This window comes from Rana temporaria, chromosome 12, assembly GCF_905171775.1.
Source record: "Rana temporaria chromosome 12, aRanTem1.1, whole genome shotgun sequence".
NCBI lineage: Eukaryota > Metazoa > Chordata > Amphibia > Anura > Ranidae > Rana > Rana temporaria.
In genome coordinates, this window is record NC_053500.1 from 26,288,902 (window position 1) to 26,308,901 (window position 20,000).

General features: G+C 45.0%; 1 protein-coding gene across 2 annotated transcripts in view; it reads right to left on the reverse strand.

Moving 5' to 3' along the window:
• The window catches only part of CDC27 (cell division cycle 27), a 52,449-nt gene that overhangs the window by 7,272 nt on the left and 25,177 nt on the right, over positions 1–20,000 (reverse strand). Inside the window, exons 6-15 of one of the 2 annotated variants that reach the window (XM_040331550.1) lie at positions 19,017–19,174; positions 16,807–17,018; positions 15,417–15,528; positions 15,212–15,324; positions 10,909–11,008; positions 9,320–9,527; positions 2,653–2,822; positions 1,262–1,414; positions 726–934; positions 1–9 (exon numbers count right to left, since the gene is read on the reverse strand). The exon at positions 1–9 is cut by the window's left edge and continues 109 nt beyond it. In XM_040331550.1, the coding sequence (XP_040187484.1) occupies positions 1–9; positions 726–934; positions 1,262–1,414; positions 2,653–2,822; positions 9,320–9,527; positions 10,909–11,008; positions 15,212–15,324; positions 15,417–15,528; positions 16,807–17,018; positions 19,017–19,174 (1,444 nt within the window). Of the gene's footprint in view, positions 10–725; positions 935–1,261; positions 1,415–2,652; positions 2,826–9,319; positions 9,528–10,908; positions 11,009–15,211; positions 15,325–15,416; positions 15,529–16,806; positions 17,019–19,016; positions 19,175–20,000 lie in introns of both variants that reach the window. The other variant, XM_040331549.1, reaches the window with a different exon arrangement.

The window sequence follows — 20,000 nt, forward strand, 5'->3', positions numbered from 1 at the left end:
AGACCATACCTGCGACAGCACAATAGGGATAAAGATTACAATCTCAAATGGACAAATGTTACAATGCAAATCTCGTGAAGATACCCTGCGATATATGTAGTAAAAAGGATAGGTTCACCTTTGGAACATGTTACAAATTCCACATATTTTTAGGGTGAAACATGCAACATGTTCCAGCATCTGCAGCCTCTCCCCCTGCCCCCCTCCCAGGCACCGCCATGTGGGGCTGATGGCTTGTAGTTTTTAATTAACTGTTAGGGTACTGGTGAGTGATCTCAGTCCATCGATCTTCCCACCCTTAGGTACCTGGCTGCCTGCATGAGGTACAAGCAGACAGCTATGCTGAGATTCTGCAGGAGGTGGACAATGCACCCATGATTTGCTGATCGCAGGTGCAATGCTCTGCAGTCTCCTTTGAAAAATACAAATATTGTATGTGCATTTAATATTTTTTGTTAAAGGGTAACTTATCCTTAAAGAAAAAACAAAACAAACATACATATTTTTTAGTATTGACAAAATGTTTAATAGAAAAACCTGATTAAAAAAAAAATATTATATAAAAAAACTACTGTTCTCAACAATTTTAAATATTGCCATTAGCATTTTACCATTCATAGAAAAATAGAAGAGAACTCAGAAAGCACAAAATACATATACATGAGCCAACTAAAAGGGTGCAGAAAGCCAAAAAGAAGTGGACTTATTCTAAAGGTGTCACTCACCATGCATTGTAGTGTCTGGGGTTGACGCGGATGGCGTTACGAAAACAAGCAAGAGCTTTATCTAGCTCCTCTGTTAGTACGAATTCGTGGCCGAGGAGAGTGAAGGCATATGCATAACAGGGATCTACCTGGATAGCCCGCTGGAAAAACTTAATGGCAATGTCATGTTCTCTCTGCAGACTGAAGCAGTTCCCAGCAGCACACCAAGCCTGAAATTACACAAACTATAAAATTACTGCCTATGCTGCAATCTTCACATCTTATAGCACCCCTCGATATAGAGACTAAATACATTCTCTTCAACACCTACCCCAGGTAGAAGAAAAAACTCTTGTAACAGATACCAGACAGAAGTCAAATACGTACAGAGATGAGAGAAACACAACCATGAACTTCTCATATTTGCTTCTTTTTGCTCTAATAAATATACCATTGAAGTCCAGAATGATCCCTGGGCTCCTCTAAGATTGGCCCATTACAGAACGTTCCCAGCTGACAATTGACTGCAACCCCTCACCCCCTTACAAAGTCTGTACCTCTGGGGAGTTTTTGTCCATGTCAGTGAGGTCCTTCGAGAGCACGGACAGGGCTACATCCTTCTGCAAATGCCAGAGTGTGGTTGAGTAGATCTCCATGCCTTCTACTCGATAGCTTTCAATCCTGCGCACCTCTGAGAACACGCGTTCTGCCTGCAAAAAAATAAAAAGGGGCAAATTCATTTAGGACGACACAAGGAGCTTCATATCAAACACAGTCTGAGGCAGGCTCACAGTGAAGATCTTAGAGGAGAATGGCTGTAATAAGTATAACCCAGGGGTCTTCAAACTACAGCCCTCCAGTTGTTCAGGAACTACAATTCCCATCATGTCTAGTCATGACTGTGAATGTCAGAGTTTTACAATGCCTCATGGGATGTGTAGTTCCGCAACAGCTGGAGGGCCGTAGTTTGAGGATCCCTGGTAACCTATTCTGAAAGGGATGGGAGAAGGGGGCAGAAAATTCTAAGTGCAAATATAGTGTACTTATCCTTCTATAAAGCAGTTGAACAAAACTGCACTTTTAATTTTACATATAGTGGACTGCTAGTGATGTGGACTCATTAATTAATTGATTTCCTGATACAATCTCAGGGCTAACCCATTCTACCGTCTGATTCAAATTACTATGGTGAAACCGTGCAATCTATAGACAAAACAAACCACATGCTCACCTTCCAACGTTTCAACAGCAGAGAGAATGGCTGCCATCTAGGCAGTTGGCTTTATTATCAGCACACGATCACAAAATGCATTCTCATTGGTCAACCCATATAATTCATTCATCCCAGCCCCCTTATTACACGCCCCCTGTGCTTAGCAGGGAACCCTCATTGGCCAGTTCATATAGAAGGGTGGTTTCCTATTCCATGTTCTTCTCAGACTAGTTGCACACACCCTTCTTGTTATGTGACATAAAGTCCCCTCGTGTTTTTTTTTCAGACTCATTCGCCATTTTACATAGAATTCCTTTGGTTACAAGATTCAAACAGTCATTTGGTTCAGGGGAAGACAGGATGAGGGGCGATTTCCTCTTGAAAATCCTTTTCATAGGGTTTTCTCTACAGTAAAGGCTTGGAATGTGTAGCAAAGAGGAAATGGCAGTAGAAGGGGGAATGGGAGAACATGCTTGTCCTTCAAATTTCAATGCTGTGTTCTTTTGACTTTAAAAACCATCATATATCATTCCTGATATAAACTCTTTAAGGAAAATAAGCAGTATTGATCATTCTCATACATACATATGCATATATAAAAAGAAATCAAGCTGGAAAAATTAACCCATTGTATACAGTACAATTAGCCTAATTTCCATATATTTCTCACATCCAAAAGTTGCCTGCAGTATGTGATACTCCTAATACTTGTTACAAAAAGTCCTCGATCCTTACCTGTAAATACTCGGCCATCTCAAAATAAGCTCTGCCGATCTGACACAGAACCCAACCAGTGTTATAGTGATGAGAGGGGAGGTGGCTCAGGATATTGATAGCCTCTTTACAATTATATGAGCACAAAGCCAAATAACCCTTTCCCATGTCCCTCAATAGGCTCATCAAACCTTCTGGAAAAAAAGAAACATACATAAGTACTGTATTTAGCACCAACTAAAACATGTTACTCTAATTTAGCAGAATTATTCTCAATTTTCATCTATGTACCACATAAAGCAGGGATATGCAATTAGCGGACCTCCAGCTGTTGCAAAACTACAAGTCCCATCATGCCTCTGCCTCTGGGTGTCATGCTCATGGCTGTCGGTGGCTTGCTATGCCTCATGGGATTTGTAGTTCTGCAACAGCTAGAGGTCCGCTAGTTGCATATGCCCGACAAAGTTTCACAACAACGAATCCATAGCTCACAGTGAGTTGTATAGCAGCGGTTATCAACCCCGTCCTCAGGGCCCACTAACAGGCCAGGTTTGCAAGAGAACTGAAATACATCACAGGTGATAGCATTTGCTGCTCAGAGATTTCAGTAATCTAGTCTGCATCTCCCCAAGGGAATACATAAAACCTGGCTTGTTAGTGGGCCCTGAGGACAGGGTTGGTGACCACTGCTGTATGGTACACTTACCTGCTGGAAAAACGTAATTTCAGCAGCTAAGCTCCAGGTGCAAGTTCAGCTTTCTAATGCTGATAAAATATGCTGGATTACCACATCAGCAGTCATGCTCCTAAAATGAGTCAAGAACTTCAAGGTTACACTTAAATATATAAACCTTTGGTTGCAGCCTCCATAACCACCCCACCATTCGTTTTCCTTCTGTAGGCTCTTCCACTTCAAAAGGTTTCTCTGCTCTTCCTTGTAGATATTTTTTTAATTTTATCAATTTTTTTTAATTTACACAAAAATGTTTTTCCCTTCATATGGGTTTTAAACTAGATGGGTTGTTTTATAAGGTAATAGTTTACAAACACTTTGGCCCCTTTCACACTGGGGCGTTTTTCGAGCGAAGCAATCCCAATGTGCTGGTAAAGCACCGCTAAGACCCTAACGTTTTAGGGCGTTTTTGCATGTGCCTCAGTGTGACGTTTTTACAGCGCTTTCAATTCATTTAAATGGAGAGGGGCGTTTTTTTCAGCGCCCAAAAGCTGCTCCAAAGATGCTGCTTGCAGGACTCCGTGTGAAAGGGTCCATTGAGATGCATGGCGAGTGTTTTAATAGAGCTATTTTAAACGCTAAAACGATGTAAAAACGCTTCAGTGTGAAAGGGGTCTTTAGGTCCCCCTCTACATTACAAACCTCTCGTCCATTTTAAATATACACTCCACAAGCCTCTATTTTAGATAGACTCCAGGTCCCTCCCTACTTGATGGGCCACTCTTCCATTCAATATATTGTGCAGGTGCTGCTCTACATTACAGACTTCTCTTGCATTTTGTACCCCAGGTCTTTTTTTTTTACTTGCAGGCCTCCCTTTTATTCCTCATATAGCTTAGGTCAATTATAGCAAACCTTGGCACCCCAGATGTTTTGGAACTACATTTTCCATGATGTTTAACTACACTGTAGAGTGCATGAGCATCATGGGAAATGTAGGCAGCCTAAATGTTTTGGAACTACATTTCCCATGATGCTCATGCACTCTGCAGTGTAGTTAAACATCATGGAAAATGTAGTTCCAAAACATCTGGGGTGCCAAGGTTTACCATAACTCCAGTCCTCAAGGCACACCAACAGGTCAGGTTTTCAGGCTTTCCATTATTTTGCACAGTTGATTTGATCAGTTTCACTGCCTTAGTAATTACCACAGCCGTTTCATCTGAGGGAAATCCTGAAAACATGACCTGTTGGTGTGCCTTGAGGACTGGAGTTGGGAAACACTGATGTAGAGTAATGCCTCAATTTAGGTGGTTCAAGTAGGGGCGGGTACCAGCATCCTAAGACCCCTTTTCACACTGAGTGCGTTTTGCAAAATAGCGCCTGCAATCCGCCCTAAAACAGCTGCACCATTCATTCCAGTGTGAAATGCAGAGGGCTTTCACACTGGAGCGCTGCTCTAGCAGCAAGGTAAAAAAAAAAGTCCTGCTAGCCGCATCTTTGGAACAGTGCGTTTACTGCTCCTGCCCATTGAAATCAATGGGACAGCTTGGCTATACCACTGGTAATGCGCTGCAACATCGCATTGCGGGCGGTTTTAACCCTTTCTCGGCCGCTAGCAGGGATTAAAAGCGCCCCGCTAGCATCCGAAATGCGCCGCAAATCCGCCCATAGCATCAGTGGTAAAAATAGAGGCATTTTACCGCAGACGCTATAGGCGGCTCAGTGTGAAAGGGGTCTTAAAGTTAGGATAGTGGAAAGGTTAATCACCTCTCACACAAATCTTCCATTCTAAATACTGTACTCCAGGTCTCTCAACTTTACAGGCCTCTCTTACTTTCTAGATACCCTAGGTCTCTCACAAGTTTCTCTTCTATTCTTAAAACAGCAAGTCCAACTCTACTTTACAGGTCTCTCTTCCAAGCTAGATACACCCTGTGACGAGATCCTTCCTCGCCCAGGTCCTGCTCTCCCGACACTCCTCTGCTACCAGTGAGTCAGCTTGCAGATTGCAACGTCTGATGGTCCAGTCATCCAAGGTTCCGGGACCCGAATTACAGCTATGTGCCATTCGGACCCATTAAGAACAAACACCAGGCAGGCTGTATGTAAGTTCCAACAGGACCCTTTATTTCAAGTACACAGCACACTTTTATACAGAATTTTGGAACATCCCACTCCCAACAACCGCTTTCCTATTGGTCAATTGTAAAGTATATCCAGTCTTCACTCAGGTCCCCCTTGACCATGCAAATGAGGACTTGAAATTGTCAACAGGGATTGGTCCAATAGCTTGGATAGAAAGACTTGTGTATTGAGACAGAAGCCCCAGGGGGTAATCAATGTACACAATAACCTGGTTCCAGCTAGACGGCCTGACTCCGACACCCGCTCTTAACCTGCAGAACACAATAAAAGGTATTTCGCAAGCTGGTTCCACTTAGCATTTCAAAAGCCTTGCATTGAATGTCCCTCTCCTGTGTAACATATGTCAAGTAGAAACACTTTAATATCTCAAGGTCCATGACATTACTTCCCCTGGGAACCAGTCCAACAGCCGCAGTGGGACCCAAACGGGTCAACTCGAGGATGTTGGAAAAGTAGTCTTAAAGTTCCAGGACTGTGCTGGGATGACCCATCTGCCTTCCTGTTTTGAGGTCCTGGCCCATAATCGGACGGCAAGAGGCTCACATTAAGTCCTCTCCAAAAGCCCCTGTCCCGGCTAGGTCTGTCACACATCTCCCCCTTTGGCAGGAGACTAACACTGGGAGAGACCCCAATTTCGGTACCCACCCAGTACCCCAGATACCTTGTCCCAAAGAGAGCATTACTCACCCAGCCAATCTCTGCCTCTCTCAGAGAACACGCCTGCCGCTGGGGAGAGGCCTGGACTGGCCCTTCTCCCTGGAGTCCTTTCAGCCGCTGGAGAGAAGACAGGGTGGCTGGGCTCAGTTCATCATGCCATTGGGAATCTGGGCCAACTGGCCACCATTCCTGGGGTATACCAGTGGAGACTGCAGTCCCATCCACTGATGCTAGGTAAAAATCCCCCGGTGCTTGCAAAGCAAAGCCGACATCCTCCTGTCTCAGTGCCGCACCATTTTCTGGGGTTGTGTCTGTGGAGATCGGAGTCCCATCCACTACCACAGGAACCCCCTCTTCTGTTAGTTGAGAGCAGAGGCCCGGGGCACTCTGCTCTGTTGCCAGCTCTTCCGCTGGGTTGCTGTGAGTGGGGACCACAGTCCCATCCACCGATATCCGCTCAAGCTGTAGTTGTGTGCAGCAGCCAGTAGCATCCTGCCCTGCTGCCAGTGATTCAGCTGGGAGTAACAGCTTTACTACCTCAGCTTGTTGCTGGGGAGGGGGGCCAACCGCCCCGGCTCCCTGGAACTCCACAGTTGGTCCCAGTGCTGGGCAGAGATGGCTAGCATTCTGCCCTGTTGCCAGCACTTCTGCTGGGGGTGCATAATCCATAACATCCTCTGAACAGTCCATACATTCTGTAATCTGTGGCTGGGGAGTGATTGCCATCTTCTCACCCTGAGCCTCCGGAACTGCCACGGGGGTGGGGCAGAGGTCTTGATCCCTCTGTCCTGTGACCAGCGCTTCAGCTGGGGAAGTTCCTTGTAACTCCACAAATACTGCCCTTGGTGCTGGGCAGAGCACAGTGAAGTTTGGCCCTGATACCAGCTCTTCTGCTGGAGGCTCCCCAGGTTGTTCTTCCTCAGCAGAAAAGTCTATCAAATCCCCTGTCTCTACAACTGGTGTCTGGGGATAGAGGTTCACCATCTCCTGTCCATGGAACCCAGAAGATGCTATGGGTACTGAGCAGAGGTTAGCAGAGCTCGGCCGTGCGGTCAGCACTTCAGCTTTGGGAATGGCAAGCTCCCGATTTTCCACTGCTGATTCATCAGCCAGGATTTCATCACTGTCAGCTGATATTTCCTCATAGTCCCAGGTAAAGGGAACCTCACCCTGCTGCTGAGCGGAGTCTAGCAGCTGTTTGTAGGTGATTTCCAGTTCCCATTCTTGAGCGGCCAGGAATTCCAAATCTTCCTGTAACCAGTGCACTTCCGGGACATTCAGTCTTCGCTCTCTGTGCTCCATTATTTCCTCCCAACGCCACTCCCGATCGCTCCCAAAGTTGGGATCCCTGGACATCCTCCAATACAACAATCCCAGGCCATCATAGTCAAAGCCTTCCGTGGGGCTGTCATCCGCTGACCACGGGCACTCTTGGACTACATACCACCGGAGGGCTCTGTAGCTCTCGTCCAACCGCATCTCTTCCCGGATCAGCCTGCTTAACTCTGCTGTCCACTCCTGCTTTGGTTGTTCCCCCAATAACAGCATCCGTACTTCATACTGTGACCAGTACCTTACATGGATGGAGGGGAGAGCTTTTCCCTGGTGTCGCTGCTCGCGGGCTAGCGCTTCTTTCCAGAGTTCGCAGCGGATCGAATCAGACCATCCAAGCAGGACCTCCTCTGATACTGGTCCTCTGCGCTGTATCTGCTTCTCTCGCAACCTCCTTCTGAATTCCTCTTCCATGGTTACTGATATCTGTACCTCTCCTCTTCTTTCATTTGGTGCTGCTTCTTTAGGCGTTGTCACCGATCGCCGTATTTCTGCAATTCTCAGCTCCTGTTGCCGCTCTCGTTCTCTCTGTTGTCGCTCTCGTTCTCTCTCATCCTGCCGCTGGAGGTCTCTAATGGTATTCTGTATGGCGGTCTCTGATGGGTTCGCACCATATAATGCCAACCGCTGTTGAACTCGCTGCTGGAACAAGTCTTCAACTGACCGGGGTCCTGCATCACCATCCCTCTGATCCATCTCGGCTAGCGCAATGATCAGGGTGGCCTTGTTCTTCCCACCGGTCCCTCCACGGCTCTCAAGCAAGTCTTTTAGCATGGTTCTCCTCCAGGCTGCATAGCTGGTCATTCATGGTGGTGGTTTGGAGTTGTCCCAGTAACTGGAGAGCAAATCCCACCGCTGCCAACCAATGTGACGAGATCCTTCCTCGCCCAGGTCCTGCTCTCCCGACACTCCTCTGCTACCAGTGAGTCAGCTTGCAGATTGCAACGTCTGATGGTCCAGTCATCCAAGGTTCCGGGATCCGAATTACAGCTATGTGCCATTCGGACCCATTAAGAACAAACACCAGGCAGGCTGTATGTAAGTTCCAACAGGACTCTTTATTTTCAATTACACAGCACACTTTTATACAGAATTTGGAACATCCCACTCCCAACAACCGCTTTCCTATTGGTCAATTGTAAAGTATATGCAGTCTTCACTCAGGTCCCCCTTGACCATGCAAATGAGGACTTGAAATTGTCAACAGGGATTGGTCCAATAGCTTGGATAGAAAGACTTGTGTATTGAGACAGAAGCCCCAGGGGGTAATCAATGTACACAATAACCTGGTTCCAGCTAGACGGCCTGACTCCGACACCCGCTCTTAACCTGCAGAACACAATAAAAGGTATTTCGCAAGCTGGTTCCACTTAGCATTTCAAAAGCCTTGCATTGAATGTCCCTCTCCTGTGTAACATATGTCAAGTAGAAACACTTTAATATCTCAAGGTCCATGACACACCCCTACAAGGTCTCTCCTCCCATTCCTCCCTTGATACATCAGGTCCCTCTAGACCAAGGATCCTCAAACTACGGCCCTCCAGCTGTGGTGGAACTACACATCCCATAAGGCATTGTAACACAATGACATTCACAGACATGACTAGGCATGATGGGAATTGTAGTTCCTGAACAACTGGAGAGCCGTAGTTTGAAGACCCATGCTCTAGACTTTACAGTACTCTCTTTTCAAAATATCCTATACTCTTCACCATATGCTCATCCTGTCCAGCACACTCACAGCTTATCTGTAGAACACCCCTGTTCCATCTAAATGCATGTGTCCATTGTCCAACCACTGTGTAGATTTCCGTTTTACAAGTACTGTATCATCTCCATGACAAAAAACAGGACAGACTGGAAAGAAAGACACATTACCTGCTGCTGCTTTTTGTATTGACAGGGCCTGTATTTGAGGCCCCACGTTGGACATCTTTCCCTCTGAGATAATGGATGAATCCAACTTGCTGATTTCCAAACTCTCGTTTAGATTGGATTGTGTGACACCACTTTTATTGGTTTTGCTTTTGGTTTTCCGATTTGGGATTTTGGGAGGAAATTTCATTTTCAGCTTTTTACTGTTCTCCTGAAAGAGTAGCAAAGTAGACAAGAGTACAGTTTATGTAATGAGTCAAAATAATCCATCTTGTAAATCACTGATCTGCAAGGGTCATTCAACAAACTTGACAATTTAGTGCTGGGCAGACACTAGCGGTTGGAATCCTAATGCTTTTAGTATCCCTGCACCATAGCCCCAGGTCTGTTTAATCCAGCAAGTCTGCTGTTAAAATGTGTCACTCAAGAAGTTTAACCACTTAAGCCCCGGACCATTTTGCAGCTAAATGGCCAGGTTTTGCGATTCGGCACTGCGTCGCTTTGACAATTGCGCGGTCGTGCGACGTGGCTCCCAAACAAAATTGGCGTCCCTTTGTCCCCCACAAATATAGCTTTCTTTTGGTGGTATTTGATCACCTCTGCGGTTTTTATTTTTTGCGCTATAAACAAAAATAGAGCGACAATTTTGAAAAAAATGCAATATTTTTTACTTTTTGCTATAATAAATATCCCCCAAAAACATATATAAAAATTTATTTTTTCCTCAGTTTAGGCCGATACGTATTCTTCTACCTATTTTTGGTAAAAAAAAAAAAAAGAAAATCGCAATAAGCGTTTATCGATTGGTTTGCGCAAAATTTATAGCGTTTACAAAATAGGGGATAGTTTTATTGCAGTTTTATTAATTTTTTTTTTTTTTACTACTATTGGCGGCGATCAGCGATTTTTTTCGTGACTGCGACATTATGGCGAACACTTCGGACAATTTTGACACATTTTTGGGACCATTGTCATTTTCACAGCAAAAAATGCATTTAAATTGCATTGTTTATTGTGAAAATGACAGTTGCAGTTTGGGAGTGAACCACAGGGGGCGCTGTAGGAGTTAGGGTTCACCTAGTGTGTGTTTACAACTGACGTCATCGATCGAGTCTCCCTTATAAAAAGGATCACTTGATCTATACGCCGCCACAGTGAAGCACGGGGAAGCCGTGTTTACATACGGCTCTCCCCGTTCTTCAGCTCCGTGGAGCGATCGCGACGGAGCGGCTATAAACGAATAGCCGCGCCGTCGTCCCAGATCGCTCCCCGAGGGAATCCGCCCGCCGCACGCAGCGGAGGGGGTGCCGATCGGACCCCCCACCCGCTAGAAGGCAAGAACGTATATATAAGCCCATCTGCCTGTCCGTGCCATTTTGCGGACGTAAATGGTCCTGCGGCGGGCGTTAAGGGGTTAAAGAAAAAAAGCCCAGAATTTTTTTTTCTATACACAAGATAAAATTGGAGGATTCACACCACCGGGGTTCATCCATATCTAAAAAGGTTGCTTGAACAGACTTGAATACCCTAATACATGCCCTTTTAATATTTGACCATCAATTAAATGCCAAGCAGTGTAGTTTGTGTCTTACCTTGGTAGTAGAGCTGTCGCTGGTGAAGAGGCGGGAACTACGCCGAGGTAATGCATTAGGAGGGGCAGCCATTGTCGGGCTCAGTACCTGCGGCGTAGTACTGAAAAAAAAGAAAAAAAAAACTCAAAAAGCTAAATAGAAGGTAAACTTGCAGATATATACTAAAGCTGCATTATATATCATTTTAGTCTTTTTTTTATTATTTAAAAAGGTAGTTATGACAAATTTATGTTTTTAATAGATGCCAACTGCTTGACTACTTTTGATTACAGCCTTGTAAAATACATGCAGTTAAAGGTTCGTTTTTTATTAGATCAATTGATTGCTGCAAGCTAGAGTATTTAAATATCCCTTGCCTCATTTTTTCTTTTGACCTCCAAAATACAGTAATCCAGGTTTGAAAATGCCATTTCCTGTCTCTCCTCTTCTTGCTTTCCACCAGCATCTGAGCCGTTTTGCATGGTGGAAAGCAGAATGTGCTCACCCCCTCCCTATGACTACAGCCCTGCGTGAAGATGCTCTCTTATCCCTCACAGGCATGGAGGCCAAGCCTAATGGGAACTGTAGTTCCCATTAGGCCGCGATGTAGCAAGAATGAATGCGCACCGCAAACCAGGAAGTCGGTGAGAATAATGATTCAGGAGTGACGGAGGTGAATAAATCAGCTCGATTTCAACAGGTATCAAACTAGTTATAATGCAAAACATTACTTTTTACTTTATCAGCTACTGTCAGACTTTAATTTAAGAGGAAAAGATTTTTGTCTTTACAACCCCTTTAAAACGGAACTTCAATCATATTTTCATCTATTAAAGAAGTGAATCTTTCCAGAAATTAAATCCAACAGTGCTTCTAAATTGTTCTCCACTATCTTACAAAAAAAAAAAGTTTTGGCTTTGGAAAAACTTTAAAATTAAAAGTTTAGTCTGCTTAGATTTTGCCTTTTCTGGTTTCTTAACCACTTAAGCCCCGGACCAATATGCAGCCTAAAGACCCAAGGTGTTTTTACAGTTCGGGACTGCGTCGCTTTAACAGACAATTGCGCGGTCGTGCGACGTGGCTCCCAAACAAAATTGGCGTCCTTTTTTCCCCACAAATAGAGCTTTCTTTTGGTGGTATTTGATCACCTCTGCGGTTTTTAGTTTTTGCGCTATAAACAAAAATAGAGCGACAATTTTGAAAAAAAAGCAATATTTTTTACTTTTTGCTGTAATAAATATCCCCCAAAAACATATATAAAAACATTTTTTTTCCTCAGTTTAGGCCGATACGTATTCTTCTACCTATTTTTAGTAAAAAAAAAATCGCAATAAGCGTTTATCGATTGGTTTGCGCAAAATTTATAGTGTTTACAAAATAGGGGATAGTTTTATTGCATTTTTATTTTTTTTTTTTTTTTTACTACTAATGGCGGCGATCAGCAATTTTTTTCGTGACTGCGACATTATGGCGGACACTTCGGACAATTTTGACACATTTTTGGGACCATTGTCATTTTCACAGCAAAAAATGCATTTAAATTGCATTCTTTATTGTGAAAATGACAGTTGCAGTTTGGGAGTTAACCACAGGTGGCGCTGTAGGAGTTAGGGTGCACCTAGTATGTGTTTACAACTGTTTGGGGGTGTGGCTGTAGGAATGACGTCATCGATCGTGTCTTCCCTATAAAGGGAATGACGCGATCGATGCGCCGCCATAGTGAAGGACGGGGAAGCCGTGTTTACACACGGCTCTCCTCGTTCTTCAGCTCCGGGGAGCGATCGCGACGGAGCGGCTATAAACAAATAGCCGCGCCGTGGTCCCGGATCGCTCCCCGAGCGGACCCGACCTCCGCATGTAGCGGGGGGGGTCCCGATCGGACCCCCCACCCGCTAATAGGCGAGGACGTACCTATACGCCCATGTGCCTGTACGTGCCATATTGTGGACGTATATGTACATGGGCTGGTCCTTAAGTGGTTAACCAGTTTTCACCAGCAGGTCAAATATTTAAATAGCTAATCTCTAAAGGAGGAAACCGCAGGTCATGCACCTTTTAGTAAAAGCGAATGATGCGCAAATTAGAAAACGACGCTAAAGCGGAAGCTACCTACATGATTTGTTCTCTTTCAAAACACACATGCTCCCTTTTGAATAGTTCAGGTAAAATATGAAGGCGGAAAATGGGTCTGTCAGCTTCGCTGTGCTAGAGTGGACACGGACACAGTCCCGCTCTCCTCTATGGGGAAATCACATGGAAATGGACTGACTGTCCATTTCCATCCAATCGGATGGATGGATGGAAAAACAGGACCACCATCAGTTTTTTTGCAGGCAGGATCGGATGGCGGCAGATGTCAGACATTTCCGCCGCTCCAATGGCAGACACTGGAGGGTCCAATCAGGTCTGCCTAAAAAAACTGACAGGCAGAGCTGATCGTACAGCCCTGTGTGAAAGGGTCCTAAAGGAAGTGAGGAAAACTACTCAAAATAAGGGTAAATCTCCTCTTAGAGAGTCGTCACTAAACAGGGATCCCCATTGGAAGATTTTCCCTCACCTTCTGTTTGGCGTCAACTGTAATAACTTACTATGTCCCATGAGTTTCAATTCCAAAAACAACAGACACCAGTACAGAGGGGGAATCTCTCTAGCAAGAACACAGCCGGTAATAATAACCTGGTGGGTGTTATCACTCATTTTGGCTTTAACCTCTTGACCACTGGGCACTTAAACCCCCTTCCTCACCAGACCAATTTTCAGCTTTCGGTGCTCTCACAATTTGAATGACAATAACTCAGTCATACAACATTGTGCCCATCTGAAATTTTTGTCCTTTTTTCCCCACAAATAGAGCTTTCTTTTGGTGGTATTTGATCACCTCTGCGGTTTTTATTTTTTGCGCTATAAAAGAAAAAACACTGAAAATTCTGTAAAAATAAAAAATAAAATTCTCGTTTCTGTCATATTAGCAGGTATTGCAGAGTATGGGGGGTATTGCAGAGTGTGGGGGGTATTGCAGAGTGTGGGGGGTATTGCAGAGTGGGGGGGGTATTGCAGAGTGTGGGGGGTATTGCAGAGTATGGGTGTTATTTATTGCAGAGTATTGCGCAGGGAAGGATGGCTGGATCTGTGACTGCATTTGTCACAGATCCATCCCACAGCAGCTGCTGCTGCTGCCGCTCTCCCCCCTCTCCTCTCACACTGTACCGATCGGTACAGAGAGGAGAGGGAGGAACCGGCGTCATGACATGACGCCGGTTTGTTTACAAGTGATCGCTCCGTCATTTGACGGAGCGATCACGTGGTAAACCGCCGCTATCAGCGGCGATTTACCGCGATCTGTGATGCGCCGGGTCTTCTAGACCCGGCGCTCACAGATGCTTCTGGGAGCGCGCCGCAGGGGGCGTGCGAGTGAAGCATTCTGGGAGGACGTCCCAGGGACGCCGTCCCGGAATAACTCCACGCGCTGTAGACGTCTTTTGTCTATGGAGCGGTGGGGAAGTGGTTAAAAGGTTTTTCACCTTAATGCATTAAGGTGAAAAACCTTCTGTAGTGCATGCAGCAGCCCCCCCAGAGCCCACTTTTTACTTACCTGAATCCAATCTTTCCAGCGATGAGAATGAGCACAGCAGCTCCAGCCACTGTCTCAGGTCCTCATTGGATAGACTGATAGCAGCGGGAGACAATGGCTTCTGCTGCCGTCAATCAAATCCAGTGACATGGCAGCTGGGGGCGGGGCCGAGTCCTGCTGTCTGCGTTAATGGACAGCATCAGGACTCGGGAGTGCCCCCACAGAATGCGGCTCTGTGGAGGCACTCTATGCAGGGAGGAGCTAGGAGTACTGCTGGGGGAACCCCAGAAGAGGAAGATCGTGGCCGCCATGTGCAAAACCCTTGCACAGAGGAGGCAAGTATGACTTTATTAATCAAAAACGAACCTTTATAAACCCTTTAAATACATTTTAAAACCCTTTTCATGGATAACATAGGGGAGCTCAAGATCAGTAGACAAATTACTTTCAATATATTCATATCGTATTTTATTGTATTCAATATGGCCTACTTTCAACAACCATAAGCAAAGAACCTATTGCAGTTTCAATTGGTTACAACAATCTTGATAATGCAAAGACAGAAAGCAGGAAGCCAATCAAACAAATGCTGATAATTGTACAATTTTACTGGGCTAGACCAAGTCTCTTTATGTTCAAAGATCAGAAGACATTTTTAATTCCGAGATGAGGAAAAAACGCCAGGCCATGATCATACTCTATGGAGAGGCTTTCCCTTAATAAAACACCAGAGTTAGAGCAATTTCTATATACCTGGTCTGAGGTCCAGAACCCTGAGTCTGTAGCAGCACTGGGGTCACGTCCCGACTGTTGCCACTCTGTGAGAACACTGACTTTGTTCCTGCTTGGCTGATTCTGGCCACAGACTAGACAGAGAAAATCGAAGGGTCACAGTGATTATTTAATTACCCAATTAACATGACATGTAATGCAGAAAATGTTTGAGGGAATTGCAAACCTTCTTAGCAGGGGTACCAGAGGATGGCACATCGAGGACACAGGAGGAGTTGTATGTCTGTAAATATGACCCATCTCCCGGGCTGGGTGTTTCTAGTGGCAAAATTCCAAAACTGGCAGAAAATATAAAAAGGAACAGAGCAGAACTAGTCAGACAACAAATGTATATTTTTCTACAGCTGGCATAGATTCCCAAATTTGCCTTTATAATGAGCTTTCTGTAATCCCCTGAAGAGAAGAACTCGGACAGAAAGCAAGACTAGCAGTATCAGGCAATCAAGCTCCACTGCTGAGAACCTGTATATGACAGGGCAGAGTATAAAGATGACCTCATCAGGTTGCTGCTGTTCCTTCACTGTCCAGTCACCATGCTGGGGCAAGAAGGCAACACAACTGTATTCCTTAAAGCCCAACTCCGGGCAAATAATCCCTTGCATATGACTGTGCCCACACTGCAATGGTTAAAGGGGTTGTAAAGGTTCCCATTTTTTCACCTTAATGCATCCTATGCACCAAGGTGAAAAAGACACCTGGCAATCACGGGCCCCCCCGTTTTACTTACCTGAGCCAGTTCACCCGCTCTGCGCGTCCCCGGTGTCCTCTTCTCCACAGAGTCTCGGTGTTGATTGGATAGATTGATAGCAGCACAGCCATTGGCTCCCGCTGCTGTCAATCAAATCTAATGACGTGGCCGCCAGGGGCCGAGTCATACACTCGGCGGCTATGGATGCTGAGTGTATGACACAGGAGCGCGCCCACAAGGTAACCCCCTCGGGAGAGCGCTTCACAAGAGGGGTTAGCTATTGTGGGGAGGAGCCACGAGAGCCATCGTGGAACCCCAAAACAGGAGGATCGGAGCCACTCTGTGCAAAACGAACTGCACAGCGGCGGTAAGAATGATAAAAAAAAAAAAACTGAACCTTTACAAACACTTTAAATTGCTTGTTTATGCCTAGGGGAAAATAAAAGATTTACTTACCTGATCCTCCGTTCCTTCCCACAGCATCTGCACCCCCATGCTCCACTTTAAAGGTTATGCTACCTAAAAAAGATGTTCCAAGCTTTGAGAGATCCTGAAGATATCAAGGACTCTGGCAGCAAGCTCTCCATACTTAGGTTGCCAAATATCCATACCTTCAAAGCCCCCCGTCCCCCTTGATGGATTTTTCACTTATACAATGAACAATGGGAACATCCATGTGAGAAAACTCAGAAAACTCCAAAACAGACAGGAACAGAACAGGAACTATTGCAAAAGATCTCCTCAGTGGAGTGGCCAACAAATCGAAATGGTCGGTAAACGACTGTCCACCAGACTCCATTAATCATTCAGGAAAGCAAAGGACAACTATTACTGCTCCAGGTCAAGCATTACAAAGTTAAGATCTTACCTGGGTGTGAGCGGGCTCAGTGCTGCCGGACCTCCCAATAGACTGCGCCCGCTTTTTGGTTTGTTCTGAATCTGTTTGGACAATATAGAGGGGCCGGTTCCCAAGGGCAAAGCATCAGGAGAGATCACTGCTGGGTCTATGAAAGACATGGAGGAGTCCGTGTTGAAGGAGTACTTTAGGTTGGAGGATTCCAGGTTCAATCTATTTAATTCCTGCCAAAATATATAAAAATAAGGGAGGTTGTGTTTAAGATCACTCTGAGGCCCTCAGCAGTAGCCAAGGTTGTCATCCTGCCAAAGACGAAATCCTGGAGATGTGCATTAGGAGGAAGCAATACATGGATACCTTCTCCCAGCTCCGATGCATGTGTGTCCTGCTCTGATAGGCAACTGCACAGGGTGACAACACTACAGCAAATTCACTAAACGGCATGTCTACTCCGTGGGGAAAATTTGGTCAACTCACAGGATCACAATGTATTCATTAAATGGGTTGTAAAGGCTCGCGTTTTTCAACTTAATGCATCCTATGCCATAAGGTGAAAAAAAAAACACCTGGCAGTTACCGGCCCCCCAGCCCCCCGTTTTACTTACCTGAGCCCCTTCATCTCTTCGGCAGGGATGCGCCATCCTTCTCTCCACGGAGTCCCGGCTTTGATTGGATAGACCGATAGCTGGGCAGCCATTGCCTCCCTCTGCTGTCAATAAAATGCAATGACACAGGCGCCGGGGCCGAGTCATACATTCGGCGTCTATGGACGCCAAATTAATAACACAGGAGAGCGCCTGCAAGGCAACCCCCTCGGGAGAGCGCTTCTCCCAGGGGGTTATCTAATACGGGGAGAAGCCGCGAGAGCGACCCCAGAAGAGGATGTTCGGGGCCACTCTGCAAAACAAGCTGCACAGTAGAGGTAAGTAGGACATTTTTTTTTAAACAACAAACAAAGCTTTAGTATCACTTTAACCACTTGCCAAGCGCCGCACGAACATTTACGTTCCTTTAAATTTGCCGCCGCATCGGGAGCAGCGATCAGTGATGTGTCAAAGCTGCTGCGCCTCATTTCTGACCTTAATCCTTCTTGTTAAGGTATTGTGACAAATTCATGAAGCATATGCATCACTTTTAGCATTGACCGCAACTTGTGCACCAATTCCTAAATGCGCCACATTTTAAATTGCGTTGCGATAAATGTGCCAAAAATCAATTGTCGCACGAAATGCGACAAACTCAAAATAAAAATTCTTACAGTTCATATCTTACGAAAGTGGAGGCAATTGAAAAAATTAATATGGGATTTGTTTTTTGGAATTATACTTACCTAGATGGATGCAATATTAGTCCAATGCTGCATCTGTTCCTCACTGGCTCGAACGCTGAAAACTGAGCGATCAAACACCACCAATCGCTCAGTTCTCAGTGAGCAGAGAGCTACTTATTGGAGTGCTGGGCTGTGGAGGGGCGGGAGCCGCTGGCTCAGGCAATCAGCGGCCCGCTGAGAGGCCGAGTAGAGTGCCTCTCCAGGCATGTGGGCGGATCCTGACCATATGGTCACGATCTTTCCCGAGCATGGACCGGCTTTGTGATGTCAGCCAACAGCGGTCTTCAGCTGGCGGTTGGCTAAAAACTGGTCACAGGTGTGCAGAACATGCTGCACTCTTATGATCAACAGAAGTACAGCCAAACAAGTTTTGGCTGTACTTCTCCTTTAAGACCAATTCTCTTTTGGTATACAGAGATAAACTGGCTCAGACAGATTTGGCCAAAGTGTCTGGTGTGCAGAAGTTCTGGACAGGCACACGAACTTGGAGCATGCGGCACCACTTTTGGAACACAAGTCACAAAATCCGCCTGAACCAGTCTTTTATGCATTTCAGGGATTGTCTATGGGTCAGGGGGTTTCTCCAACAGGCACAAAAAACACATACCTTTTTTTACTCCGTTATAAAATGAGCCTCTTTATAGCCGTCTGTGTCCCTGAACATTTTCTCCTCACTTTTATTGTAACCCCACTCCACCCAAAACTTTGAAAAGATTTAGCCGAGTCACACTTTTAAGGTCTAAATCTGGACGATGGTGGCACAATACATACAGCCTCCACCTGCCTGAACCTGATCTAGTAGTACCAGGAGAACTCGAACAGCAAATTCCCAGTGTTAATAACTGCAGAATGTCAGCGATTACCGCAAACTACACACCACTAGCCTACTTACTATAGTGTCTTGGGGAGTCTCCATTAATACTGTGTCAGATTGCCTGTGAGATACGACATTGTGATTGTTCACCAGTACTGTGCAAGTGTTATTCAGGCAGCTACTGAAGTTCTGGAGGGAGGTCAGTTTGAAGGTCTGCTCAGGGTCTGGCTTTTCACCTACATAATACAATAAAAGGAGATAAAGTGAACCCTTCAAAGAGCAATCTTTTGATGTGTGTTTTTTTTTCTTCTTTTTTACAAGTTACATCTGAAAATATAAAAGCCACATACATTCATCTAAAGCCCAACACATTTTATTTATGTTCTGGTTACAGCGTGGAGTGTTTAAACTTTAAAGAATAAGTTAACCTTTACAATAAAATAAATGCACTTTTTTTTTTTTTTTATGTAAAAAAAAAAATACGCATTTATTATTGTTTCTGGTCAGGGACCTGTAAAGCATTGAAGACACGATCAGCGGGGTAAGGGTCTGGGTAGCTGGGTGCAACATGTTACAAAAGGTGAACTTATCCTTTAAATCCTTCTCTGCTTTTTCCCAATGGGAAGAGTTACTTTATTTATCCCTCCCGCAGGACAAAGGGTGATGAAATCTCCGATATACAGTTGTGGGAAATTGTTCAGCAGGGACATATTTCAGTAACATTTATATGGGGACGATTTAATTATTTGCAGTGCGTGAACTAATGCATGTACTTTGATACGCGTTATTTTGCGCAATAATGTGCGTTGCCTTAAAGGGGTTGTTTTTTATTTTCTAAATAGGTTCCTTTAAGCTAGTGCATTGTTGGTTCACTTACCTTTTCCTTCTAAATGTTTTTTTTCTTTGTCTGAATTTCTCACTTCCTGTTTCTCCTCAGTAAGCTTGCCTCCATCATCCATGGGAGTTAGTCAGCCAGAGAAAAAAACAACAGAGGGAGAACACACCGACCTAGTGCATTTATCAAAAGAGATTTTTATTTTAATAAAAACAAGTAATTTATAC